This window comes from Neolamprologus multifasciatus, chromosome 4 (genome assembly GCF_963576455.1).
Source record: "Neolamprologus multifasciatus chromosome 4, fNeoMul1.2, whole genome shotgun sequence".
NCBI lineage: Eukaryota > Metazoa > Chordata > Actinopteri > Cichliformes > Cichlidae > Neolamprologus > Neolamprologus multifasciatus.
In genome coordinates this window covers 18,191,982-18,219,773 of record NC_140442.1, presented here as the reverse complement: position 1 = coordinate 18,219,773, position 27,792 = coordinate 18,191,982, and the positions used below count along the sequence as shown (strand labels likewise).

Below are 27,792 nucleotides of genomic sequence, written 5' to 3'. Positions count from 1 at the left end.
TGAAAAAACAAAAACAAAAAAACAACAACAACTCAAGCAATTGGAGCACAAACTCCCATAACAGCTACTGGCTGACTAGCACTGTTCTGAAACGTGTCTGGTTGTTTTCGTAGCTGGTCTGAATGAGGTAAGGGAGTATCAAAAAAATGATGAATGAATGGAACAAAAAAGAGATACGTCGTGTGCCTGCGTCACCTACTCCCCACCTGCGGAAGGATATTTTTGACTAAGAATTGTAGTTCCGGGATCTGGCGCTACTTCCCACGATGGAAAAGGAACTGGGAAAGCCTTACAGGGCGTAAGAATACGTCGGAGTTACACGTCGCCACTAGCAGGTGCACAGCATTGGGAAGTCTTACGTCCGAGGCGAGAGATGGCATAGCATATGGCGTTTTCTCTTTAAAACTATAGGGGAAAAACGAAAAGGCACGTCCTCCAGAAACCTTAGCGTGCGTTCGCTAGAATAATGTCACGGTAAGTTAACCGGGCAGGCCTTCCGTGGTACACCGTTTTGCACCTAACTACTAGCTAAAAGCTAAACGTAGCATGTTTGGCTAACAGCTGACAAGTCAATATGAATGGATGAGCGTTAAATTTCATGGCTTATTGTTTGATAACATTTGTGGTGTTGACCAAATGTGTGGTCCCTGATGGGGGTGTTTTTTAAGGAAAGAAAATGTTGTGTTATTGTCTCGTAGCTGCAACTGACGTCAGCTGGGGGTTTGACGTAACAATAATTGAGTCATTTCTGAGCATTGTGCTTCATACATATCTTTAAGTTTAAAAAACCCCAGAATATTCAGTGAGATTTGTGTGTGTGAGTCGGTAACATCACGTGTGGTCTACCATTAACGTTTCAGCATTTCTGGGTCAGCTGAACGGTTTAACGATGACACATACAAAGCTGACAGATGCTGCAGTCTGTACCAACACAACAGATGATTTACACTCAAACGTGCCTCGTAGTGCTATCAGACGCAGGAGAGTCACTTGTTGCCTTATGCATAACCTTATGGCTTACTGACAACAGAGCATAGGTGTTGCAGATAGATGTTGACAAGAGTGATGCAGTGCTTTTTTTGTCATACAGCGCCTATTCCCTGCAGGTTCTTGCCTTACACTCCATTGAAACGAGGAAGTAAGGGTATTTAGACGGGAGTTTCCAGCACTTTCACTCAAAGAAGTGGCCTTCCACGAGCATCCCTTTGCGTGTATGTGTGTGTGTAAGTCTAACTGAGACTATAATTAAATGCGATGCATGCCAGTGTGTAAGAGGGGAGACACACACAGATGGACTGCCAAGGAGACTGAAGGTGTGCGCCTGTCATTCTTCAGCCAAAGCTAGATTTGTTGGGCACAAGGCAGAGATGCTCTGGCATACACGAACACACTTCGTGAGGAGGCGACATGAGTCACCAATGTTGTGGTTAGTGAAAGGGACAGCAGGGGGAGGTGTAAGGGGAAGTGGAGTGGGTAGAGCTGATTGGGCAGGCTGACAGGGGAGCACAAACTCTAATTAGAGTAGAAGTAAGAGCTTCCTTATAGTGTTTAAAAGGAAGGGCTGTGCATGATGCATACTCTTGGCCTGTTTGCACAGCAGGATGTTGCTTGTTGGTGTTACAACAGGGTGTTGACCAGTGTGTGTGCAAACACTTGTGAGTACAGCCACACCTCCGCAGTGAAAAGGATGTTATTTTGTTTGGAGAGGAAAAAAGCATGAAAGACCCTTTGTTATAGGTCCAGGAAGGTCCTCAGATGAAGTGAATTTATTTGTCTGTGCTGTTTACATCCTTGGGAGAACAAAACTGTAACAAGTTAATGATTTCCATTTATCACATGCATGTGAGAGCATTAACTTCCAAGTCACCTTAGTTCTGTTCATTTCCTGAAAGTTGTGACTTGTTTCTGCCCAAGTTTTGCCTTTTTCGATAAAATCTAAAATACTCAGTGTGTTTTATTAATCATATGCAGAGTCACAATCGTATTTTATGTATCCGTGTTTGCAAACTTGGTGTTCTTCTTTGTAGTATAGAGCACATTCTGTGATAACTCTGAGAATAAGGATTCATATTCTGAGAATAAGGATTCATATTCTGAGAATAAGGATTCATATTCTGAGAATAAGGATTCATATTCTGAGAATAAGGATTCATAGTGGGTTACTCAGAACTTGCTCGTAATGTTTGTTTCAGGTTTGCGGACGAATTTTGCTGTCAGATTACTGATATGTGCAACAGTTTGCAGGATGGATTTTGTAATGTTTTGTTTTCTTTGGCAGGTGTAAACTGTTAATGTTCTTGTAAAGGAGAAGCTCTAAAATCCCAGGCTTCCCCTCAGTCAGACAGAGCTTCCCTGAAAACACTTGGCCATCCTCCAGACCTCAAATTGATTTCTCATCTCTTAAGTCCTAAATCTCCCTTCATGCCGCAAGCCTGCTGCTAGAATGAATCATTTTGGCAGCGTGTTTGCATGCAGGCGAGCCTCTTTTCGCAGGTTATGGTTGTTATAGTGTTATTTGGCTTGTAGTTGCTTAGATTCCAAGTAGTGGTTTGTCTTACTGATATACTGTATTATTTCTTCTCTGGGGCAACAACTCGCTTGTTGCATTTGCCCACAAAACATCTATCAAACACAAACCATATATAGTGTTTTACTATTTGTATGCAAAAGACAGAACTGAGACTTGAAATCTTCTTAGATGCTAATGGCAAGAGTCCATCATTTTAGAGGGACATTTGAAGTTGTCCAATAACCATATATCGGCCATTACACATATATCTTCCTGATATGCCTATGTGATCTGTACTTTGTTAGAAATGCTGCAGTGATTACTTAGAAAAATTGAGCCTGAATCATCGCAAAATTACTCCAAATGTTTTCTAGCTTTCTGTTTTGTAAAGGGAAAAATACCAACTGCATCTTTTCATTAAAGTCAGGTTTCATCACAAATCCTCCAGCAAAATGTTGGGTTGTTCCCAAGCACAGTGCTGTTTAAATGTACACCTAAAGGCTGTAAATAAATCAGTGTCCTCTAGACCAGCGGTCCCCAACTTTTTTTACTCCACGGACCGGTTTATGCCCGACAATATTTTCACGGACCGGCCTTTAAGGTGTCGCGGATAAATACAACAAAATAAAACTAGTACCGGTACTGAAAAAAAGATTTATTCATAACACACGTGAAAAGACCCAGGAAAACAGAGTTAACGATAAAAACGATAACAAAAAAAACCACTGAAAACCAATAAAAACCCTGAAAACCATACATTTCACACCCGAGCCTCAACTCTCGCGGCCCGGTACCAAACGACTCACGGACCGGTACCGGTCCGAGGCCCAGGAATTGGGGACCGCTGCTCTAGACAATTCTGACTTTAGAAAAATGTCCTTTTATTTTGTTGTTGATTGTTTTGTTTTATAGTGAGCAGAATCATGGTCTGAATGCCTTAAGGGCGAAACATATACAGACTCTGTAGACTTCTCTTGTTAATCTTTTTGTTTTATTTATTTATTTTATTTTATTACATTTTTATTAGAGTGGATATTATACCGGAGCAGACAGTGGGTGAAGGACAGGTTCACCCACTGCAGTTACATAGTGTGCAAAGTGTGTGGACCTGAGTTGAAGTTGTGAATATTAGCCTATGGAAACACCATTGTTAATAATAATATCTAAAATACAGAAAGGCTGTACTGAAGTTAACAACTTTGTACCAACAGTTAGATGAGAACATGGTATTTGTCGCAGTGCTGTATAGGGATGGCCCACTTTGCTCCCCTTCATTGCCAATATTTGCCATGTAGATAATTTATATGCTTAAACAGTCACTTTTTTAGCCTTAATGCAAAGGCTAAAATCTTGCAGACAAAAGCTCATAAATACATGGTATGTTAAGTCTTTGTTGTGTGTTTGTAGGCACAAGTCATTTTATGGTTTTCTCACAGAATGTTCAATTTACCCCAAGATGTGCGCTCTACATTTAGAGCATCACAACACACATTTGTACACACACAAAGAGTTTAGTAGAATAGTTAGCCTCTGGTAATTACAGCAGTCATATGGCATTGAAGAGAGAAACAAGAATTCTCTTTATCTCGTTTTTTTTTTTTTTCTTCTCCTCTCTGTGTTTGTGCCGAAGCTCTGCATGTCCTGGAGTTCGTTCTAGAAGAAGGGGCATTGCCTTGTTACATTGTTGTTGGTCTGTTGGACAATTTCTTTGTACTTGATTGGTTTGAGGAATGCCGTATTTGTTTAGCAGTTAGGTAGGTTTACATTATAGTAACTTGGATAGTATCAAAATGGACTGAGGTCCTGAGTAACAGATTATGGTATCCGAAGGATTTCAAACATTACATTTGCTACTGAAACAGTGAAGTCAAACACATTTATAATGTCACCTAACTTGATGTGGTTAGTGGTTGTAAAGGTCATTTATTCTCAGTGCACCACTGTGTCTGGAGATTATCCCACAAACATATGGAGTGCTGTCAGCTGGAGGACTGACTAGCTTCAGCATCGTTCTGAAAAATGCAAATGTTGACGATCTAGAAATTAAGCTGCCAACTCATTCTCAGCATCTGTTTCTTTTCTATAGAGTGGCTATCAGCTGACTTGTTTACTCCCAGGTGTCCCACCATATTGAACTCAATCAGCAAAATGTCAGGTATATTTGCAAAATGTAATTTCTTTGCAGAACTTTGGATTTATTATGTGTGTGTGTGTGTGTGTGTGTGTGGATTTAGCAATAGAAAGATGGATATAATAAGACCTTTTTTTTTCTTTTTCTTTTAGGTACCTACACACCAGCTCCTGGTGGGCCATTCTCGGCTCTTACCCCAAGTATGTGGCCCCAGGACATTTTGGCCAAGTACCATCAAGTAAGAATATGGTTTCCCACATTGTTGATAAAACAAGTTTCTTGAGAAATCGAACATTTCAGATCTTAGAAATTGAGAAAAAAATATTAAAGGCTGTCACATATCTACATCCATCTTTTTTTAGTTTTCTTCAACAACAAAAAAATAGACTAATCAAATGCTTGCTGTCTACTTCAGTTAAAGATGTTGTGGAGGTTAATAAAGAATATATTAAAAGAATTAAGTGCATTCAAAGTTATGGTCCCACAGTGAAAGAGGGGTGGAATTTAGTGTTTGCCCAAGTCAAAGTGAAATAAAAGTTTTTGATTGTGTATAATCCATGAATTGGTTTAGTATGAATATCAGTAGACTTATCGTTTTTGTTTTCTGTGTTCTACCAGTTTCATTATCAGGTATTTACGACTAACCATAAATATTTCGTTTTTAAATCACCAATTAAATAACCCACAGGTTTGTATATAATGTATCTGAGGTTACTTTTAAATTGAGAGGAAAAACATAGTTAAAATGTGTTTTTGTGCTGCCGGTTTATATCTAAAACACCTACTGTAGCCTGTTTGGGCGAAGGTAACGTTGTTCAGCAAAAGTTACCATGGTGATCTCGTCAGTTTAAAACACTGCTCCTTTAATGGCACTGAAACCATTAATCTCACTTCTTTATAGCCACGTTTGTTTGTTATAGTCATGTTTCTACTATGAGATGTTCACCGATTAAATGCATGTCACTGTTTTGTTTCTGCAGAAAGACTCTTCACAGCAGCCTGAACTCCAGTATGATGAATTTGGCTTTAGGGTGGACACAGAGGGTATTTCATTTATCCATGACTTCTCTTTTGCTCTCTCTCATTCACACACACAGACAATTCTTTTCTGTCTTAAAACTTTTTTTATCATCATTTGGTGAATCGCAGTAGGGAATTTTTTATTTTTTTTTTAGAAATGAGCATAGTAGCTCTATTATGTAGGTGAAGTGCATGTGATCTCAGGGTTTTTCCAGCCTTGACCTATTATGACGATGAAGAAGGCTATTCATTGAATCGTCTTTGAGTGTGTATTTTGAGTTTTAAACCCCAGAAAAAGGTTTTGTTAATCTATCAGCCAATTTTTAGTGATTTTAAAAAAACAATCCAAATACACACAATTATGGATCCAATGTCATGAATGATGAAAGCAGAATTCTCTGCTTCTCTGAAGTGAGCTGGTTGACAACTCATGCAAAAGTAGACTACTCTCTCCAGTCCTCCTGGAGACCCCGCTGAGTTTGTTTTAAGTGAAGCAGCTTTCATTATCAATGCAGTGCATGCCCACAGTATTGTAGCTGGTACCATTTTCCATTATATTGTTCTCCTTAATCCAAGAGTTTGCAAGTTATAACAATTTTAATATAGAGCCTCACAGATAACAAACTAAAGCTGAAGTTAAGGCTGAATATATTACTTTCTCTTAGATGGTGGGGAGCCTAAGTCTTGGCTGGGCACTGAGGGCTCGCCCCAGCGTGAAGACCCCCAGCAGCGACTGCGTTGGCAAGCCCACCTGGAGTTCACCCATAACCACACAGTAGGTGACCTGACCTGGGATCTTATTGATCCTGTCCTTCCACGCTCTGAGCGTTTGCATTCCTTGGTGCTAGGAGGAATACCTCATAGTATGAGACCACAGGTAAGCTTTACCAGCAGTGTTGTTTCTTGTAGCATTGACTAGAAGTCTAAAATTCTGTTAAAGCAAGCTAGTTATATAGTGATGTTACTGAAACATCGTTTTTCCCCCTCCTCTCCTAGCTTTGGATGCGTCTGTCTGGAGCCCTTCAAAAGAAGAGGACCTCTGAGATCTCTTACAGAGAAATCATCAAGAACAGCTCTAATGATGACACCACAGTTGCTAAACAGGTAAAATGCCTAACTGTATAAATGTGTGAAGACTTATTATTGTAATTATTATTATTAAGTTCAAAAAGTACTGCCTAAACACAGTCAACAAATCTGTCTGACACATTTGGAGATTAGACTTCAAGCATTAGGGTGTTTTGCACTATTTTTCTTCATTTGCTCTGCAGAATCCTTAAAGATCTTTCAAATAATAATGGGATGATCCCGTCTTAATCTTTTGTCCCTCAGATAGAGAAGGACTTGTTACGGACTATGCCAACCAATGCGTGTTTCAATAGTCTGACCAGTGTTGGAGTGCCAAGGCTGAGACGTGTACTGAGAAGCCTAGCATGGCTCTACCCTGACATTGGGTACTGTCAGGGAACTGGCATGGTAAGAACACATACATTGAGAGTCTGTCTGATCAGTTACATTACTCAGAGCAGCTGATTCAGCATAGAAGGTATTCTCCTCTTTACGCTCTCATTGTTTCTCATATCTGTCTCATCCATCCAGGTTGTTTCCTGCCTTTTGCTCTTTCTCGAGGAGGAGGATGCACTATGGATGATGTGCGCCCTGATCGAAGATCTTCTTCCTCCATCTTACTTTTCCTCCACTCTGCTGGGCGTTCAAACGGATCAGAGAGTTCTCCGCCAACTTATTGTTCAGTACCTGCCGGCCCTTGACCGCCTTTTGCAGGAGCATGACATAGGTAGGATCAAGAAAGATGATGAGAGTTTAGTCCTTGAATGTGGAAAAAGGGTTGTGAGTTGCACCCTATACTGTACATTGTATACAGTAGGTAACATTATCTTCTTTTTTTTTTTTGAACATCCAGAGTTGTCACTGATCACACTGCACTGGTTCCTGACATCATTTGCCAGTGTGGTGGATATCCGCCTGCTCCTAAGAATCTGGGATCTGCTCTTCTATGAAGGGTCACTTGTGCTTTTCCAGGTGACACTGGGCATGCTCAAGATTAAGGTTAGCCACAGTACTTCTGCTGAATCTCAATAGCCTCATGCAGTTTGCATTTTTCTTGAATGCTTTACATTTATTGTTATTGTTTTCTTTAGTCGGTGTGTGCAGTTACCAATTAGATTTTTTTCTTTGGGGGAGAGCAATTAGGATGGAAGATAAAGCCATCATCCTAATCCTAATCTTATTTAATTTACTTCTTGACTCCAGGAGGAGGAACTTGTGTCATCAGAGAACTCTGCATCCATTTTTAATACTCTTTCGGATTTGCCGAGCCAGCTGAGAGACGCACCTGCAGTTCTGGGGGAGGCTATGAGGCTAGCAGGGACACTCTCCCAAGAAACTCTGGAAGCTCACAGACACAAGCACCTAGCCTACATCCTAAATGAACAGGCACAGCTCAGCAATGGCAACAACACAACACTCAACACCAATCTCAACAAGGTCAGTCATTATAGTATTGGCAGAATTTATTAGTCATGTGGTTTAGACAGGGAGAGTAGGAGTTGTATATTTACTTTCTTCTAAAAGTTTTGTTAAACAAAATGAGGGGAAAAAATTGAGATTTTATTGATAAATGTTTAGGTGGTGAGGAGGCAGTCGCTGCGCAGGAAATCCACCCTGACCTCCCTGCTTTTTGGGGAGGATGAGGCAGAAGCTCTGAAGTCAAAGAACATAAAGCAGACTGAGTTGGTGGCCTCCTTGCGAGAGGCCATATCCCGCATTGCAGAGCACTTCCATTGTCTGGATCCACCCCACTCCAGCACTGTGAGTGTTTATGTCCTGTTCTGAACTACGAATCAACCAAAATAAACAACGCATCAGCCATGCTGTACTTTCATTAGCTGTCTGTAGCATTATAATACTCCCAAATTGTGGAATTAATTTTAAGATTATTATTTTCTCACATTTTGACTTCATATCGATCCGTTCCATTTTATCTGTCTAGGATCTGACTCCAGACTACTCCATGGAGAGTCATCAGCGGGATCATGAAAACTTTCTTGTGGTATCTCGCAACCGACGGAGACGGGCAAAGGCTTTGCTAGACTTTGAACGTCATGATGATGATGAACTGGGCTTTAGAAAGAATGACATCATCACTGTGAGTCATAATTTACAGAAATGCAGGCAAAAAAGAAGCACAGCTTTAACACCGTCTGGTCTCTGTGTCTCATCCTGCTGTATTCTTCTGTCGCTCAGATTATTTCGCAAAAGGACGAACATTGCTGGGTTGGTGAACTCAACAGCCTTAGAGGTATGTGGGATTTAAAAAAAATATATATATATTTTTTTATATATAAAGAGCCAAAAAAAATTATTGATCTAGCACATTTAAAATTTTAAAAAGCTGTTCCAAAGGCAGATATATTTACATTCCACATTTAAAAATGAAAAACAAAGTAAAGAATTATACAAGTGATAATAATAAAAATGTGCAAAATAAGTAAAATTGTGTAAAAAGATATGGGATAAAATTATAAAAGGAATCAAGTTAAAGTAAATGCATAAGTAAAATGTAACAATAGAAACAACTGATATAAACGATCAGTAAGTAATTATCCGCTGTATGATCAATTTTGTCTTTAACAGGCTGGTTTCCAGCAAAGTTTGTTGAGATTCTTGATGAAAGGAGCAAGGAGGTATGCACATTCTTGCATTATTCTCTTAATTAAAGCTAAGCACTTTGAAATTGTCCAGTTAGCTGATGTTTCTTCCAGTGTTCGATGTCATCAACTATGCACCAGGTTTTGTCTTTGCTTCATTATTATTGTAATGTCCTGACTGTCAAATCATACAGTGTCTTCAACAGTGATTGACGATCTCGTACATGTCTTCAGTACTCACTAGCAGGTGACGACTCTGTGACAGAGGCAGTGACAGACCTGGCCAGAGGGACTCTATGTCCAGCTCTGAAGGCTATCTTTCAGCATGGTCTGAAGAAGCCATCTATACTTGGAGGGCCATGTCACCCGTGGTTGTTCATAGAGGAGGTAGGAAAACGTTTTGTCATCATAGTACCATGTATCACACATGCGTCTGTCAAACTGAAAATTTAAATTAAATCCTCTTCTTTCTACTTAGGCGGCCAGCAGGGAGGTAGAGAGGGACTTCAATTCTGTTTACTCAAGGCTAGTCCTGTGTAAAACCTACAGGTGAGATCTACCGAAAGTGTTATTCTTTGCTATATTAACCCAAATTGTAATGTTCTCCAGGGGCCATCAGGGATGCACTTGACTTTAATTATCATTGCATGGATGCTTTGTTAAGAACATAAATGGGCCATTTACCGTTAACTGTATGCTCAGTGCACTGTGTGCTTTTTGCACTACTGCTGGTGGAGATTTGGAAGTAACAAGTGGTTGTCTTTGGGATTTACCAGGTTAGATGAAGATGGAAAAGTACTAACGCCAGAGGAGCTGCTTTACAGAGTGAGTGAACACTCTATTTATTAATCACCAAGTGTTTTGTCAGTAATATGAGGCGTAGCTTCTAGTCTGTAAAGTTGCCGTGTAGCACTGAGGACTGATAAAGTGCATGACTGTTTCCCTTTGATTACCTTCTCAGGCAGTGCAGTCAGTCAACATGAGCCATGATGCAGCACATGCCCAAATGGATGTCAAGTTTAGGTCTCTTGTGTGTGTTGGCCTGAAGTAAGTTTCATCACACATGCATGTAGAGTTGAAATCATCAAAGTCACTCTGTAGAATCATATTTTCATACCGAGTCTGTTTGAATCCTAACATGTTTCTCTTCAGTGAGCAGGTGCTGCACTTATGGTTGGAGGTGTTGTGCTCCAGCATGGCGGCTGTAGAAAAATGGTATCACCCATGGTCATTCCTTCGTAGCCCCGGATGGGTTCAAATCAAGTGTGAGCTCAGGTCAGTCTGCTCAAATCATGGATGGTTACAGAGTGTTAAATTCTTAAAGTTGGCTGTATCTTATCCACAAGCCATCTTTTGCATTTTCCACACAGAATTCAGTCGTGTAAAAACAGGAATATACATGTAAAAGAAGCTTGAAGGGTAAAAGTTAAACAAAGTGAAGCTGTGTATCAATCAGGATAATGATTAACAAACCTGTTTTCTCTTCAGGGTCCTGTCAAAGTTTGCCTTCAGTCTCTCCCAAGATTGTGAACTTCCCGACAAAAAAGAGGTGAGTCAAGGAGCATGTGACAGCTTCTCAATATAGAGCGGTTGTGAGCCAGTCTTACTATCAAGGACGACTTGTTAGAACTAAGTGAAGAAAAACATTATGACTTATACTGTTTCAGAAGTCTGCTATTCTGAAAGCAGAAGTCATGGAAGTGCTGGTTCAGCATCACCTCTTTAGTTGGGATCTCTAGGTAATGTTGCTCATCAGACTGTTGGTAGATTAGCGTAGGTATTAGTGTTCTTTGTCTTCTTTTACCCTTCATTTTCAGAGTGAGGTGGCACATTTGTAGAATACATCTTTGAAAGAGGAAAGTTTTCCATGTCACTGTAGAAGTAGACTAGAAATGGCAGTTGCTAGTGCTATTAGTGACATGCTGCCATCTCCTTCCTGCAAGTCAGACTGTCTCCTCTGGGGGGAAAAAAGCCTCATCGCTATGAGATCTACTGATTTCACTTTTATATTATTATGCTGACTGTAGATACTATAGTCATCATGTGCGGTCAGTATCATGAATTTTTTTTCCCCTTCAGACTCCAGATGGTAACTCGTTGTGTTGTTTTGTTTTGTTTTTTAATTAAGGCAATATTCTTTTAGGTAGATAATAAAACATATTTTCATTAAAATTGCTGATTAGTGTTTCTGTCAGGTGTTGCTATCAGCGATGCATTACTAAGTTCTGACTTCAAGTAAAAGCTTTCCATATTTCATTTATGTCCCAGGAAAAGGAGCAGAAGCCACTGAAAGAGGGAGTGCAGGATATGTTGGTGAAACATCACCTGTTCAGCTGGGACATTGACGGATAAATGTGCAGCAAAAATGGCTGAAACCTACGACTTGGTCTTAAAGTCATAGCTTAGCCTTTTTTTTTTTTTTTTGTTCTTTAAATGTTAAAAAAAGTGCAGAGACAAGAAATATAGACACTACTGTCAGCCTGCTAAAAGAAGTGACTACTTCACCAACCGGTTCACCCTCTCATCCTGTGTCAGTTTTGGACAATGGTAACACCCACATGACTGAAACTCAACTGGCTCGTGTTGGCTGAAGCATGTGCACATCATTGTACATAATTTAAACTGATCAATACCCAGTACTGGAGGATTCACTGCAAGGGTTAAAATACATATATATATCTATGTAAACATCTTACACACTCCTGCCATAGAAAGAGTTTGTACATCTAGGACAGACTACAACATATGACTGAACAGCATTTTTTTTCAGTACCTGCAGCTCATGGTGCATGAGTGGGTGAGAAATACAATCTATTCTTTTGTTCTGCTCATAATGTTGCCATGACGAACACAAGTTTTTGTAACATTATCCTAAATTCCATTCCATTAAGGCCAAACTAGAACATTACTAAACACAAAGCTGTAAAGTTACAAACTATTTTCAAGTGGAATGTATTTTACCTCAGTATCACAAATTCCACAAAATACTTCATTAAATGTTGCACATGCCAAGTAAAGCCTTGTGAAGTTGTGATATAAAACTATGGGTATGTGTGCTACCTAAGCAGTGGTAGTAAAACGTCTGTCTTGTATAATATAATGTACATGAAGCAGATAATTTGTGTTACACCTATATATGTATAAAAAATAACTACACATACAAGTCTATACTTTGTAATGTTTTTTTGTATATGCTTGTGACTATATGTACCATTAAGGCAATTCAAACATAGGACTTTTTATCTGTATTTTACATACAGCTTTACAGACTGATCTCTAGCTTTGACATAAACATCCAGAAATAAACTGTATCAAGTTCAGTGAGCTGTGTTACATGTAATGAAACATGTTCATTACTGTTTTTAAGACAAAGGTTTTGACTTTGTTCTTTTGATTTTTATCCCTTAGACTTAAAGAAAATACTTAGAGCTGTTTCTTAGGCCTACATGACTTTTTACTTAATTGTCAAATTAACAGTTCTTTCTTTTCACTAATATAATTTACAGTAAATAATATTTCACCAATCCATAACGTCCTGCTGTACAAAATTTAACTAAAGATTTACTGAAGAAAAACATCTATTCTCCTGGCAAATCATTTTTGCAAAATGTTTGGAGTTACCCCACATTTCTTCTTGTTACTTTGCTTACAATGAAACAGACTTAAACTTTTCTGAAATGGTCTTGAGCAATAGTTTTGTAGTCTTTGTGAAGGTCTTACAAAGTGTTTTTTCTTTGGACCTTGGCTATTTTTTTCACTCATTTTCAGTTCAGGGGAAATGTTTTATTGTTAAGCCTTATGACACTGACACCTAACTTATGTGATGAACCACTGTTGTCTATGCTGACAACATGGCAAAGATCCATTTTTAAATTGCATCTTTAGGTACTTTGTTACTAGCTGCCTGTCACAAAAAACATACAAATGATTCTCTACAAAAAATGCCAGGGATAGCAGTGTGAGAGACATAAGATAGCCAACAAAGTGAATCCATCAGCCAAAGGTTTGCAAGGTGTGCAATGTGTCCTTAAGAAGATTGACAAAAGGGGCACAAAAGAAGTGGCAGGTCTCAAAAATGACAACAGAAGAACAGTATCTGAACTAAGAGGGGAAAAAATTCCAGCAAAAACCTGACAGGACTAGAGTTGCATTTGGCTCTGCAGTTGATTCATCTACTGTTCACTGAAGCCTCGTCAGAAATGGTCTCAAGAATGGCTGACTGTCAAGAAGCCATTTTTGAGGAAGGGAAACTGGCAGAAAAAGCCTGGGGTTACACAACAACTGGACAGAAAGGCAGTGGCAACAGGTCTGATGGAGTGATAACTGCACATTTGAAACGTTTGGTACATAGGAGGTCTGGAGAGGGGTGAGTGAGTGAGTGTCTGCAGGCATCTGTAAAATCTGGTGGCAACTGTGTCAGGATTTTGACCTGCACTTCAGCCAGTGGTGTAGGGGATCATGTCAATATTGATGGATTTATAAAGCATTAGTACCATCTGGAAAGCATCTGTCAACAACCTCAACATAACAATGATTTTGAGCACAGTGCCCCCCAAAAAAGCATACCTGGATAGAAAAACACAATAGAATGCTGTCAATCATGGATTTTTCTTCCCAGAGCCCAGGCCTCAACATAGCTGAAGCAGTGTGGGCTCATCTTGATGGAAAACAGAACAAAAAGGCAGAAAACATTCAAAGAACAGCTTTGAATGTCCTTCAAGAAGCCTGGAGAACTATTCCTGAAGACTACTAAAAGAAATGACAAGAACTCAGGCAGTGCTAAAGAGTAAAGGTGATCATACCAAATGTTGACCTTCAAGCTGGTTAGAACTGTACAAACTCTGTACAGTATATACTGTATTTTCATTTCTACTTGTACTTGTTTAACCTCCTAAGACCCAAACTCTTCCATGGTATTCATTTTTAATTTCTCTTTGATATTTGGGCATATCAGGGCCCGATGAATGTAAAAACAAAGAAACACCAGATTTTTATTTTTTTTTTTACCCGATTTTTGTTCCTAAGAAAAATGAGAGCCACGTATGAGGATATTCATTTTAAATTTTGATGGAACAGTGGCAGTATAATGTCCTCGTAAGTGGATATCAGGCCCTTGTAGAGCAAAATTTAGTATTTTGGTCTAGACAACCCAAAATGTTCTAGGAGGTTAAATAAATTTAATTCCCATTTTCCTTACAAAATAATAAGAAATGAGGGGTTAGATCCATGCAAATAATATTACTGCAAATAATGTCAGAAATATTGAAAATACGGAAACACAATAGCCAGCACTGTTGAAAAGTTCAGTAAACTGTGTTTATTAATGGTCCTTTTCTTGTAGCAAGGGGTTTAAAATGTCACAATATGTCTACAGCAACAAGCCATAACACATGGGATATGAGAATTACAAGTAGCACTGCAAGTACGGCAAGTATTACAATCAGTAGCAGCTGCTGAAGTGAGAAACTGTGCTGTATTGGTACTAACACTATTATAAGGTTTGTATATAGACCGACGATGGAAGAATGACACATACTACTGAATCTAGATGTGCAAGTGAACTTATCTCAAAAGATAAAGACCATCCAAGAGTAAATGTTCTGCACGTCAAATAAATAATTATAAAACAAAACAGCTTATATTTTCTGTATACCTAGAATCTTAAATCAACTCTGCTACATTTGTGATTTGCATACATTTTGTACATCATTCCAATCAGTAAAACTAAGAGGCAATTAATGCTGTATAAATAGTACAACTGTTTATCATTGCAAATACACAGGGAATTCATGGGTGTCACTAATAGCTGCTCGTAAATATAGGGTATTGGACCCTTGTCTTGGGTTTATCCTTCCTCCCTGCCCCTGAAACTGAGCCAGAGGACTGTTTTCAGACACACATAAAATATGGATAAAATTAAATATATTCATCATCCTGAGTGAGGCTAACCTCAAAAACCACACTGCTTTCAATCACCCAAGCCATTCAAAATGGTAAAGGCAGCTGATATTAAATGCTTAGGAGGTGTATGCTTTTAGTGTGAGACATACCCCTCTGTGTTCCCTTTCAAAAATAATTAAATAAAAAGCATGGGACCTGGTGTAAAAAAAAACAAAACAAAAACCCAATAAAACTAAAAAAGGCGAGGAGTAATAAGACTGAGGAGAGTGTCTTGCTCCAAACATCTGCTTCCTTCATGGTGTGTGGAATGAAGACACTTGGTGGAGTGACAGGAAGAAATGGGACCCTTGGGCTTTTCAGCAGCTCCCTATCCCCGATGAGGAAGGCGCTGCTGTGGGGTTGGTGCTGCTGTTCTGGCCTTTTCCTTTGTGCCTCTGGCCACCCCTTCTCCTTCCACCACCTCCAGACTTTGGCTGTAACGTAGATAGAACGAAACCGCTCAATAAGGCAGTCGCTGCACTGCATCACAATGCCAAAAACAACAACAAATGCAAAGACCAGAGTCCAGTCTCCACAATTCAGCCTCACTGTTGCTTTTGTTTTCTGTCAACACAGTTTACCTTGTTCTCTTTGTTGCCCTCCTTTAACTGAGGGTCATCATCTCCCTCTCCCTTTGAGAGCCAGCCATGAAAGCAAAGGAGATGGAGAGAGTGTACAGGAGTGATGTGGGTGAGTTTAAAATTTAGGGTGAAATATTACAAAGCAGTGTATAGATTCACAGACAAGATGTTACATGAGAAAAAAAAGAGGAGGAGGAAACAGAAGTTAGCAGAACAGCAACTTCGAGGTAAGTAATCAGAAGCTGAAGAAACGCAGGAACTGCACTACTGCGCACACACAGAATTTGTACATACAGCATACAGCTTTAGTACTTTTAATGACTTGTGACTCACCGGTTGTGTCGAGTTGGAGGCTGCCGGCTGAGCTGCTGCTCCCACGTCGTCACCGGCCACCACGGTGCCATCCTCTTTTCGCAGCGGTGCCTTTTTGGTAGACTGCATTTTGATTTGTGGCGGTTTTGAGTTTGATGGCATGTTATTGGTGGATTGCAGCAGCTGAAAATGATATGAGACAACACGTTAGTCCCAAAGAACTATCTGTGAGCACATAAATGTACAATGATTTCTACATTTTGGCCATAATCTTAATATTATTTCCAACTACAGCTTTAGAACCTGGCTCATGATCATCAGATCACTGTAGCATTAACTCAACATAAACCTTCAGCTTCCAGAAGGCTTTGCTACCTTAGTGATGGTTCCTACAGCTTTGGTGCGCCCCTCCCTGAACACCAGCCTCTGGTCACAATGCAGGTACTCGGGGGTCTTGATGAAACGGAAGTGGACTGAAGCCTTGTCGCCTGTTCGTAAGCAGTCTCTGTTCATGGACAGGATGGTGGCTGTCTGCCTTATGCTGCCACAGTGGACTGAGTGTTGAATCGGGGGAATATATACGTAAAGGAGAATGAATTGATGCTTACTGTGGTTGTAAAATGACCATTTCAGTCCCATAACATTTATACATACAAATGTTCAATGTCATTTAGAAACTTTGCTATAAATCTTTGCTGAAATGTCCTGCCTTTGCCTTAAGGTGACTCTAGAAACACACACAGAGCGTGTCACTGCTACCCACCCATGGCCTGGTATCTCGGGGATATTGTGGTGGGATGATGCAGCACCAGGATCTCAGCCTCAAACTCCCAAGTTGCCTGTGGGTTTAGCCTCGGGGACACCATTACCATGCCTTTCCTTATGGACGAACGCTTGATCTTTGGAAGGAAGCATATGATAAAACATGTCATCATTTTCACTGCCCTTCTATTATCAAGATGAATAACACTTTTCAAGACCAGCAATAAGGCCTAATGAGTAAAAAAAAAAACTGCTAACATTTAACTGACCTATGCAATGCCAAGCATCTGCACTAGACAGTGGATGATTTTATTATTTCTCTACCTTTTTAAGAGCAAACGAGGCAGTCTGGCCACCTCTGACCTCCTTCACAGGCATTCTCTTACGGTGTATTGATTTGACAGCAATAGAGATGAAGCTCCCCAGAGGATCGGGTCCCAGCAGCATGGTGTCATTCAGGCGTATGAGCCCACGTAAAGTAGTTCCCGATACTACAGTTCCCACACCCTAAGACATAAAAAACACATGACCTGGGTTTTTTTGCATTAAATTTGCATGATAAAATACATTAGGGAGAGCAGTTTATCAGTGTTCACAGTACCGGCACAGAGTAGGTATCATCTATTTGAAACTCAGCAGGCTGATCGTCCCGGTAGGATGTCCTGGAGGAAAGCAGGTTGAGAAACATCTTAAGCAGGTCCATGTTCTCACCGGTCACATTGGAGATCTGAAAGATGGGGCACATCCTGGGGGTGCACAACAAACACACGTAGCTTACAGTGAGACATTTTCTTTCTGCTGCTGAATCTCGCAACAACAGACCCAGTACCTCTCCGAACTGAAGTTTGAAGCCGTGACTATGACGTCGTCCTTGTTCTGTACCAGGACAGGAATTTTTCTACAGCCTGGGGACTTCAGTAACCTCTGTAGCAGCTTTAGGGTCTCTGATAGAAGGAAATGAAGACCACACAAGTTATTTAGTTGTTAGTGTAATTTTAGCACGTGAAAATGCAGACAAACAGCATATAAGCTAATAGAAGCCAACTCAAGGTCTGATGTATTTTTTGCATAATAAGGAAATATTGCAAAGCAAATAAAACCCCAGAAGGCTTACCTTGCAAGATGTTGGCTGGGCACATGTCTATCTTGGTTACCACTACAAACACAGGCACGTTCAGAGCTAAAGCCAGGCCCAGGTGCTCTTTGGTCATTCCTACGATACCTGCATTACTGCCCACCTGGAAAGGAAGGGAAAAGTGAATTTTATTCCTACACTTGCATGAAAAAAAAAAAAAAAAGATTTTTGGGACATCATGGATATTGAACATAGACACGCACACCATCTTCCCTCCCCCTCCCCCTTTCTGACCATAAGCATGCAGAAGTCTGGAAGGTGTCCTGTCATCCCAAACACTGTGGTCTTGAGGTATTTCTCATGGCCGGCCAGGTCTATGAAGGTAATGACCTTAGAGGACTTCTCGCAGATTTTAGTCCAGTCCAGACTTCCTCCATGACTGTCTGGTTTATTCACCACCTGGGAGGCAAGTACAATAACAGAAATCCTATGTAAACATACAGTCTTTCATCTTACATCAACATTTTCTGTAGATCCTCCATATTACTATTAACGTTCACCTCACCAAACTCATTTCTTCTCACACTTCAGTTTTCAGTTTTCAGTTTTATTTGTCATATGCAAGTTAGCACAGGGTCAACATTGCAATGAAATGTGTTTGACGAGCAGCAGTCACTCAGCAGCATGATACAGTAGGAGAAAATATAATAAAATATAATAAAATAAAATAAAATATAAAAATATAAAAATAGTAAGGAGCTAAATATTAGAGAGACATGGTAAAAGAGAAAAGATGACTAAATATATATCTATCTATAAATATAAATATATGTACACTAGTGATTAAATAAGAAAATCTTGAAAAGAAATATGACGGGAGGGCAGATGGGATATTGCACAGGAATGAGCAGCAGAAAAATTACAGTATTGCACTTTTAAATATAAATATCAATGACAATAAAGTGAAGTGACCAGTGCAGATTAAACAGAGTACTTGTGAAGCTGCAGGGTAGCTTCTGAGTGCTGTGTTGTGTGTGTTTAAGTGTTGTGGTTGAGGTGTCGTATGACTGTTTTAACAGTCAACATATTTCAGCACCTCATGACTCAATATATGAACCATCATTAAAAACACGAGTCATTTTCAGAGTTACACTTCTTTTAGAAGTAAAGTGCTGAGCATACACACTCACCTGTCCCTCTTGGTCAAACCCCAGGATATCATTGCCCACACTGCTGGTCCTGCCACTCTCCATCTCATGCTTGTGTCTGAATAGTTTCTGGCGGGCAAAGCCCCTGCCGTTGTCCAGCTCACCATGTGTTAATACTCCCAGCAGAGTACTTTTACCAGCATCCACATTGCCCACCACTGCAACCCTGAGAGACACAAGAATACCATATAGGTTGAAAAAGGAGCCCCGGATGCTTCAGGGAATAGAACAGAATAGAACTGAACAGAATAACTTTCATTGTCCAAACTAGTGGAAAACTGTCAGTTATCAATTCATACTAAAAACTGATAATTATCAGCACACATTCATACACACACATGCATAAACCATTGGTAAAGTTATAAAAAATATATTGCAGCTTATTATTCATTATACTAAAATCATCCTTTATATAGCTTTTTACAAGCCAGAGGCATCCTATAACATTGACCTGAGTGCAATTCAGATTCAGTCCAGTTTGTTCCTACTTACCACAGTCAGGCTACCACACCAGACTGAGTATTGAACATGAGGATGATTTCAATCAAGCTGACTGTGGTGGGGCGGTGCAGACCACGCAATCACGCCCGCCGTGTTAAAACACGGGGACTCAGGGGTTGGTGTGGGGTTGTGGTGGTGTGATGCAAATATTAAATAAAGATGGCTCAAAACATGGATCTGTGGTCCCGTCGTGCCTTAATTCCACCACATTGGTGCCGAAACCCAGGAGGCGGCAAGACGGGCCCACAACAGAGCCAGAGAAGGGAGGAGCTGTCCCGGATGATGGCCGAGACGGCGGCTATCCAGCGGGAGCAGGCGGCGGAGGTGCGTCGCCAGCAGGAAGAGCTGCGGGACCAGACCGAGCGCCACCTGAAAAGGATTGGGGATCTGCCGGCGCTGCTCTGGGCCTGGACGCCACCCCCACAGGGGTGTCCCCACGGTGGTGAAGCAGTGGAGGCACTTCAGCAACCGGAGGTGGTAGACAAGGGGCGCAGCGGTCCGCTCCGGCCGGAGGAGGAAGAGCAGCCGGGTGAAGGGCTGCTTCTGCCGGGAGCGGTGGAGGAGCCGCTCCAGTCGGAGGCGGCGGACGAGGCACGCGAGGGTCTACACCTGCCGGAGGTAGAGGAGCCGCTGCGGGAAGGGCTGCTTCAGCCGGGAGCGGCGCTCCTACCGGAGGTGGCGGACGAGCCGCGCGAGGGTCTGCGCCGGCCGGAGGAAGAGGAGCCGCGCGAGGGTCTGCTTCTGTCGGGAGCGGTGGAGAAGCTGCTCCAGCTGAAGGCAGCGGACGAGGTACGTGAGGGTCTACACCTGCCGGAGGAAGAGGAGCCGCTCCACCCAGAGGTGGACGAGGGGCGAGAGGGGCTGTGCCTGCTGGAGGCGGAGGCGCAGCGCAGGGAGCCGCTCCAAATGGGAGCGGCGGAGGCGGTGGTGGAGCAGCTGTGCGAGGACACGGAGGTCCCTGGTCCAGGGCAGCCGGAGCTGGAGGCAGAGGAGCGGGACAGCCCCGCTAAGCCGGGGGTCGGCGGGCTGCCCAGTCCAGCCTCACTGCCACCAGACTATTCTGCGCGCCTGACGTCTGCCCAGCCGCCTGTGAGCAGGAGCTCACGGCCATGCCTGTGGGGCCGTGTCCGCTTGCTACGCGGCCGACCTCCAGACCAGCTTCGCCGTCGCCGCTGGATGCGCGGGCGGCCACCAGAATGGACTTCCCCCGTCGCTTGGCCAGGGGCTGGGGGCGCCGATGTTTTGGGCCGAGTCTCGCCCCAGTTCGCGGGGGGGAGTAGGTTCGGCCAGATTGCTCCCTGGCCTCAATCGGGCGATGGGGGTGTGTGGTGGGGCGGTGCAGACCACGCAATCACTCCCGCCGTGTTAAAACACGGAGACTCAGGGGTTGGTGTGGGGTTGTGGTGGTGTGATGCAAATATTAAATAAAGATGGCTCAAAACATGGATCTGTGGTCCCGTCGTGCCTTAATTCCACCAAAAAACTCCAAAGCCTCTTAGCTTCCTCACAAGAAACAGTCTCTGACTAACTTTCTTATTGATGTAATCAGCATTAGCTGCAAAATGTAATTCCTTATCACAATGTTTTCCCAGATACTTAAACCTATTAATGACTTCCACAGACTGAACAGAAAATGAAAGACCTGTTTTAGGGCCTGTGTAATTCAAGACAGGCTCTTTTGTGTTGTCAATGTTAATCAACAAAGCATTCCTCCAACCTACGCAATGATGCAAAATCATCAGGGTTGGTATTCCTATGACCGGGACCAACAAGAGTTATATAATCAGCATATTACACCAGCTTCATATTCCCATCCTGTAGCTGTACATCATCTATATAAAGAGAAAATAACAATTGGGGTAAAACTCACCCTTACAGGTTCTCCGTATTACAAATTATTACATTAGATACAACATGAGTAATACAGACCTTCTGCGAACAATACGTTTCAAAATATGTAATCCACTGTTACCCTCTTATTATTTGTTCTTGCAATAAAATGTGTCCTTGTATTAAAGGCTGAAGTCAGATTGACAAATATAATCCTTCCCTGATCAGCTGTTTGCTGTAAGCGATGTGTAACTGTATTAAGTAGTATCAGTGCAGCGTCTTTTGTGCTCCTTTGTGACTTGCATGCTAACTGCATACAGGCCAACTGATCCATAATAGCTGAGGTGAGGTGTTTTTTAAGCACTCCCTCCATATGATTAGACAGTACACAGGTCAAAGCCACTGGCCAAAAGTCAGTAAGGGATTTGGAACCCGGCCCTCTTGGGATTGGTTTAATTACAGAAATCTTCCATCATCATCACACTATCATGATCATAGCTTATGTATGTATGTTTGTTCCCAAAATCCTCCTAGATGAAACCTAGGCTGTAAACCACCTAGAGCAGCGGTCCCCAACCCCCGGGCCTCGGACCGGTACGGTCCGTGAGTCGTTTGGTACCAGGCCGCGAGAGTTGAGGCTCAGGTGTGAAATGTATAGTTTTCAGGGTTTTTATCGGTTTTCAGCGTTATTTTGTTATTGTTTTTATCGTTTACTCGGTTTTCCTTGGTCTTTTCACGTGTGTTATGAATAAATTTTCTTTTTTTCAGTACCGGTACTAGTTTTATTTTGTTGTATTTATCCGCAACACCTTAAAGGCCGGTCCACGAAAATATTGTCGGGTATAAACCATCTACAAGGTGATTTATGACTATTATTATTATTATAAATATTTAGCTTAAAATAAACATTTCTTTAAATTTCCTTTAAAATTCTCAGCTGTAATTGTACCAAGTGTGCATATGACTTTTTCCACACCTGAGGGGCCTCTGGGTTTTTTCAGTAGTTTATCTGATACATAATTGAAACAGTCTGGTCAGGACACATGTCACCTGTACTGAACACACTGTGCACTGTTGAAAGTAAGTGTGACTTCATTACTGCTCACCTGACCTCCAGGAAGTCCAGCTCACCCACACGCCTCCGTATCAGATAGTCACGTACCAAACCGGCAGCCTCATTGCGCTCCCGTAGAGGGATCAGGTCAGCATCTAGCTGCTCACACATGGAGTGAACTGTGGCTACTGAGGCCTCCATATCTTTCTCATCCAAACCCCAGTCACCACCATCTGCACAGGAGGAGAACAAGAATAGATGTGTTACAAACTGTTACAGAGTGAATAGGTGAAAAGGCGGAAGAGAGAGACTCGTAATTTACACTACAGTATCCTTGGAATTTGGACAAGGGCTTTTATATATCTCTCACCTGAGCCCATTCCAACCACATAAATAGTCTCTCCACATCCCTCTTCCATCCTGTCTCGTAGCTGCCGAAGTAACGAATCATACTGCTCTCCATTTGGGCTAACAAGTGCCAGCTATTGGGTTCCAGAGAGGGGAAGAGAGAAAACATAAAGAGTAACACTGGCCATGAAATTGTTAAATCAAATATTCTTCTTCTAATAACAGTTAATAACAGTCCCCGGGAGAGACTGCATCAGGTAAGGTTGTTTAAAAAAAAAAGAACAGGCATTCTTTTACCAAACAGGTACAACACCAAACAGTATTACTTATTTGGGACATTTTAGTTTCACTGGAGGACACTCTCATTCATACCCTGTAAGCAAAAAGAAATCTGAAGGGAATGGCAGGGTCGAAAGCATCACCCAACATGCAAACACAGCTGCTTCTTTTCTCATGACATACCTCAAGGTTACATGAACACAGTGTTGTTATCCCTGCTGATATGGACCTAAAAACACCTTGAAGTGCAATTCTATTTGTATAAGAAGAACCTGCTTGTTTTATGTTTATTTGTTGTGAATGTTGGCCTGAGTGTGTAAGACCTTGGGAAGAGTAGCTAAGGTTGAGGGTGATGCTCATGGGGCCCCTGATTAAACAAACATTTTTTTATTATTATTTGCTAGTTTTTGTTTCTATCTTTAAAAGAAACCAGCACATACACACACAAAATGAAATAAGTGAACTATTGAGGAAATGTAGTTTAGGTCCAGTAGTAGCAGAAACATACTTTACTTAGTGGCAGTACATTACTTTCCCTTTAAGGGCGGGTTACAAGTGTAATAGTACTATCATACTTTATACTAAGAGATATGCATTTGGAGCTACAAGGGCTGTGTTAAAGGCCTGCTAGCTGAATGCTAGTGCTAGATGAATAGTACCCAGTATACTGGGTTATTGAGAGGTTGCTACACAGAATAGCATATCAGTTGCTGACATACTGAAAGGAGCCAAAAGTCAACAAGGGACTGCCTACCTGATGCAACTCTGTGCAAAGTGTTTATGGGACCAAAAAAACACCATTGTAACGTGCAATTCAATACCTATGGGCAAAAACATGATTGCTTTCACTCTTACATTCAAACATTCCGGAATACGTCAGGCCAAAAACTCTTTTTTCATGCTACAAGTTCCGGTATTAAAGAGCAACTTTCAGTTGATCAGTATGGTTCAACAGCACATATAGCTACAGTCAACAATATATATCATACGTAGACATATAGGCAAAACATGTCGGGTATTTTAGCTGGTACCATGGGAAACCGACCATATTATCTCATTGTTCTTTATTATCCCGTATGTTTTTGTTTTGGGTTCACAAAACGTTAATAACAGATGAGCCATATTCACTTGTTTTGAGAAGTGCTTCTATGTGCAGCTAACGTTAGCGCCGGGCTCCGCTGCTATTTTAGCTGGATCTGCTAACACTAGCTAGCTGTTTAGTGTCAACAAAAGCAGCTCGGTGTCCAGAAAAATCACTCTTTTGTTATATTTGGTGCTTAAAAATACTCCATAGCTATAAAACGTTAATTACATAGCTATAGAGAAGAGGTGCATTCTTTTTCTCATTCATTCATTCACTGACAGCAGCACCTAGCATTAGCTTGGCGAGCTTAGCTTTACCTTGCTAGTAAAGTCAATCCCCCGATCCTCGGGCTCGCCATTGAGCACGTCCCCATCCTCGAAACACTCATCCCCGGCGTCGTCGCTGCATCCTCCACGGTCTGGAGCAAATATACTCGCCGGGACTAAAGCATCGGCCAGCGGTACGGAGCCTGGGCTAATGCCTGGCGCCGCTATTGATGCCATTTTTATGCCAACTTTGCAGTAATAAATTGCAGGTTTTCTAAACTGTTGTGATGTCGGCTGGCAGGCAAACACACACACATATACACACTAACCGGTGCACCTCGAGCTGTCAACGCCAGTGTTAGTTAGACATTTGCTACGCTACAGTTAATGACGTTAGCAAGGGTCTCACCGCGCTTTAACTAACGTTAAAATAACACTTACTTATGTACCATCTGTCCGCATTTGAAAATGAAACCTACCAGCACCTGAATATTAACAAGGAGGGCGTGGATAACCGTGTGTTTTGACATCATATTCACCAGTAGAGTTGAAGTCACTGGGAAAATGTTAACAGTGGACCAATACCAGTGAGGGGGTCGTTCATATGATTACAAGCTGGATCAGCCCCTCACACTCAGAGGGCAACAGGGCTCTAATAGCGATATGCTATTAAGGTGTAATTAGCACGTATTCCTGAATTACATACAGGTAATTTAAACATTTAAGATTAATGTATGCAATAATTACTGTGTCGGTTTGGTCTGCTTTGGTCTGACACCACAAGGTATTCAAAAGTTAATATTGTCTGACCAATGTCATTATGACAAGGAAATGATATGTTGTACTTTTCAATTATTATTGTGACCAATGCTCAGTCTAACATTGATCTGCAGTCTGAAAGGTCATTTCTGTTGTACAACCTGTTGTACCTGTTGTACAAAATGTTGTGCTTGACTGGTAAATGTTGTGATTAAATAGCCAGTTTATTAGTGCATCATGTTAGTTTGTTCTTAAATGGTCAGTGAGTGTAATTTACCTGATTACTGTTTTGCATTTCTTAATGGCAACAATGTGATGTAATGTGTACAATTTTTCATTTTATATTTTCCTTTTTGTTGTTGTTGTGACAGAAACACTATACTGATAGAGCATAGTGGAGTGCTTTTTTTATATATATATATTTTTTTTAAAAATCACATCTTTTTTCTCAGGGATAATATGGGAGGCTGAATTGTGAAAAATAGCCTATTTGGTTGTTTTGTTTTTGATTGTTTTGAGCCCAAATTGTTTAAAGTAAATTTCAATATTGAAAATCTCTAATAAGCGCTAAATATTGCTATTTATTTTTGCTTTCTGTTTTTGAAGCTAGATAATCCTTCCTGGTGTATTACCCTCAAACAAACTCTGATGCTCCTGCATTTACCCAAGAATAGTGGCGTATCTATGTAGTTTGATTGACTTTTGTGCAGCTGAGTGGTGTGTGACGTTTTGCATTATATTTTGTTATAATTTTGCATCACTGTCAGATTGACATTTTTGTTTGTTTGTTTTTTACTTTTATGTTACTTTAGTTAAAGCTATACATCCTCAACACTCAGAGGGAATATCCTCAGAAGACTTCCCACCTACATTAGCGCTCTATTGGTTCTCCTTGTCACCTTGTAATAACAGCTGCCTCCAGTAGTAAATAGTCGTTACAGAATGTGGACTGTTGTACTATTGCACTCTGACCACTGGAGGACAGTGAACACTCAGATCACCTTTGTGTCAGACCACAAACAATATAACTATTCTCAAATTCTTCTCACCTTCAAGCATTTTCACTAATAACTCTTAAGTAAAATAATGCATTTTGATAATTGTCTGCTAACTACAAATCACCAGATAGCATTTTTTTTTTAAAAAATAGTTTGCATTTAATCATAAGAAATGCACACAAATATAATTTTTTGTGCTGGTGTGAAGCCTGGAATAAATGTTGTAGTGATTTGCATTGCATTATCTATTATCTCATATAATTAAAGTATGTAGCTGAATTACTGGCTTTCATGTGATGATAATAAATAGTTATAATAAATATTCAGTAAAACCTGTACCAGGTCTGTGTGTGTGTGTGTGTGTGTGTGTGTGTGTGTGTCATAAGATCTGCTGACTGCCTTAAGACCACAAGCATGAGCAAGCATGTCACATCTCTTTGTCCCACTGAACATCTGATAAAGGAACTGGTTTTCACAATACTAGCAACAAAAATGACATAGCTTTTCCAGATTGATCCTGTAGAGAAAAAAAATAAAAAATAAATAATAATAATAATAATAATTCCACCTGCTTTCTGAACAAACTACACACTGTTTGTTGGCAATACTCAAAGTACAGCTGAACTAAGATCCTCAGACGTTCACTTGTAAGGTTATAACTTTGAACAAGCTGATCTGAAAGTGAAGATAATCTTTCCAAATACAAAATATGCCAGTTTTGATCACTTTTCTGAGAAAGATAATTAAACACTAGTAATAAACTCCACCACACATTCATAAAGGAGTCTTTGTTAGTCCCAATTAGAACAAAGCTTTTTCTAAAATCTTGTTAAATGGAAACAGGCCTATAGTTACTGAGGGGATCAGGGTCCATGTTGTGTTTCTATAGGACTGTGTCCAACTTTCACTCTGGTTTTACAAGCATACATAGAAAAAAAACCCACTCTGTTTAAGGCATAAAATAATCTGCTTTTGTCTGTCAGTCTACTATTTAGTCATGCTTGATCTCAGCATAGAATCTAACAAGTTCTTTAAAAATATCTGGAACACAAACTTTGTCACGTTTTACACTGGTTTCCCTCCTCAAATATAGGAACGTCATCATCGAAAGATGAAGCTAGTCGGCTTCCAGTACCTGTTGCATCCCACAAGGATCCACTTTTGTTCTTCTTCTGTTTTTAATCATACGTGCTACATACATCATGCATTGCCGTTATATTTCTGAAATAGATAAACACACGTTACCATTTTTCTATCTCTGTTATTTGAATGATACACAGTTTTATCTACCTGCCACACTTGACAGTGACTGTTCCTATGATGACCCTTTTGTCTGTTTCAATGAGCTGAACTTCCTTCAACTAAACAATACCAAAACTGAAGTTATTTTATGTGGCACACCCAGCTCTATAAATATTCTAACTAAGGCATTCTATCCACATGAATTCGGACTCTATTTAATGTTTC

At 40.8% G+C, this 27,792-nt stretch overlaps 2 protein-coding genes across 4 annotated transcripts; one reads left to right on the top strand and one right to left on the bottom strand.

The window, feature by feature from the left end:
• The first annotated feature begins 230 nt into the window (after positions 1–230).
• Positions 231–16,018, top strand: sgsm3 (small G protein signaling modulator 3). 2 transcript variants are annotated; one of them, XM_085157465.1, is made up of 22 exons: positions 231–474; positions 4,596–4,664; positions 4,793–4,878; positions 5,621–5,684; positions 6,326–6,537; positions 6,657–6,764; positions 6,993–7,136; positions 7,260–7,455; positions 7,582–7,727; positions 7,932–8,165; positions 8,307–8,489; positions 8,671–8,826; positions 8,925–8,979; positions 9,315–9,364; positions 9,563–9,715; positions 9,807–9,877; positions 10,105–10,153; positions 10,290–10,375; positions 10,481–10,603; positions 10,817–10,877; positions 10,996–11,067; positions 11,597–16,018. In XM_085157465.1, exons 2-21 carry the CDS (start codon positions 4,658–4,660, stop codon positions 11,065–11,067), a joined length of 2,256 nt encoding a protein of 751 aa, XP_085013591.1. In that variant the 5' UTR covers positions 231–474; positions 4,596–4,657; the 3' UTR covers positions 11,597–16,018. The 2 variants fall into 2 exon arrangements, with proteins under 2 accessions (XP_085013591.1, XP_085013590.1); XM_085157464.1 differs by lacking the exon at positions 10,996–11,067 and having other exon boundaries at positions 232–474.
• On the bottom strand, positions 14,618–25,173 carry gtpbp1 (GTP binding protein 1). Of its 2 annotated transcripts, XM_085157467.1 has the most exons (14): positions 24,620–25,173; positions 22,962–23,073; positions 22,644–22,824; positions 19,189–19,372; positions 18,293–18,457; positions 18,038–18,161; positions 17,753–17,867; positions 17,525–17,669; positions 17,248–17,430; positions 16,925–17,060; positions 16,537–16,715; positions 16,183–16,344; positions 15,850–15,900; positions 14,618–15,702 (listed from the first exon to the last, which is right to left on the bottom strand). In XM_085157467.1, exons 1-14 carry the CDS (start codon positions 24,803–24,805, stop codon positions 15,586–15,588), a joined length of 2,040 nt encoding a protein of 679 aa, XP_085013593.1. In that variant the 5' UTR covers positions 24,806–25,173; the 3' UTR covers positions 14,618–15,585. The 2 variants fall into 2 exon arrangements, with proteins under 2 accessions (XP_085013593.1, XP_085013594.1); XM_085157468.1 differs by lacking the exon at positions 15,850–15,900 and having other exon boundaries at positions 24,620–25,172.
• Between the last annotated feature and the right edge of the window lie 2,619 nt (positions 25,174–27,792).

What these genes read in the sequence shown, in the direction of transcription:
- sgsm3 (XM_085157464.1), top strand. An exon ending in ACACCACAGTTGCTAAACAG is followed by an intron (nt 6,765 to 6,992) that starts GTAAAATGCCTA and finishes TTTGTCCCTCAG; the next exon opens with ATAGAGAAGGACTTGTTACG. An exon ending in TGGGCATGCTCAAGATTAAG is followed by an intron (nt 7,728 to 7,931) that starts GTTAGCCACAGT and finishes TCTTGACTCCAG; the next exon opens with GAGGAGGAACTTGTGTCATC.
- gtpbp1 (XM_085157467.1), bottom strand. Translation starts at nt 24,805, where the DNA reads ATGGCATCAATAGCGGCGCCAGGCATTAGCCCAGGCTCCGTACCGCTG. An exon ending in CTGGACTTCCTGGAGGTCAG is followed by an intron (nt 19,373 to 22,643) that starts GTGAGCAGTAAT and finishes TGTGTCTCTCAG; the next exon opens with GGTTGCAGTGGTGGGCAATG. An exon ending in AGGGCAACAAAGAGAACAAG is followed by an intron (nt 15,703 to 15,849) that starts GTAAACTGTGTT and finishes TCTACGTTACAG; the next exon opens with CCAAAGTCTGGAGGTGGTGG.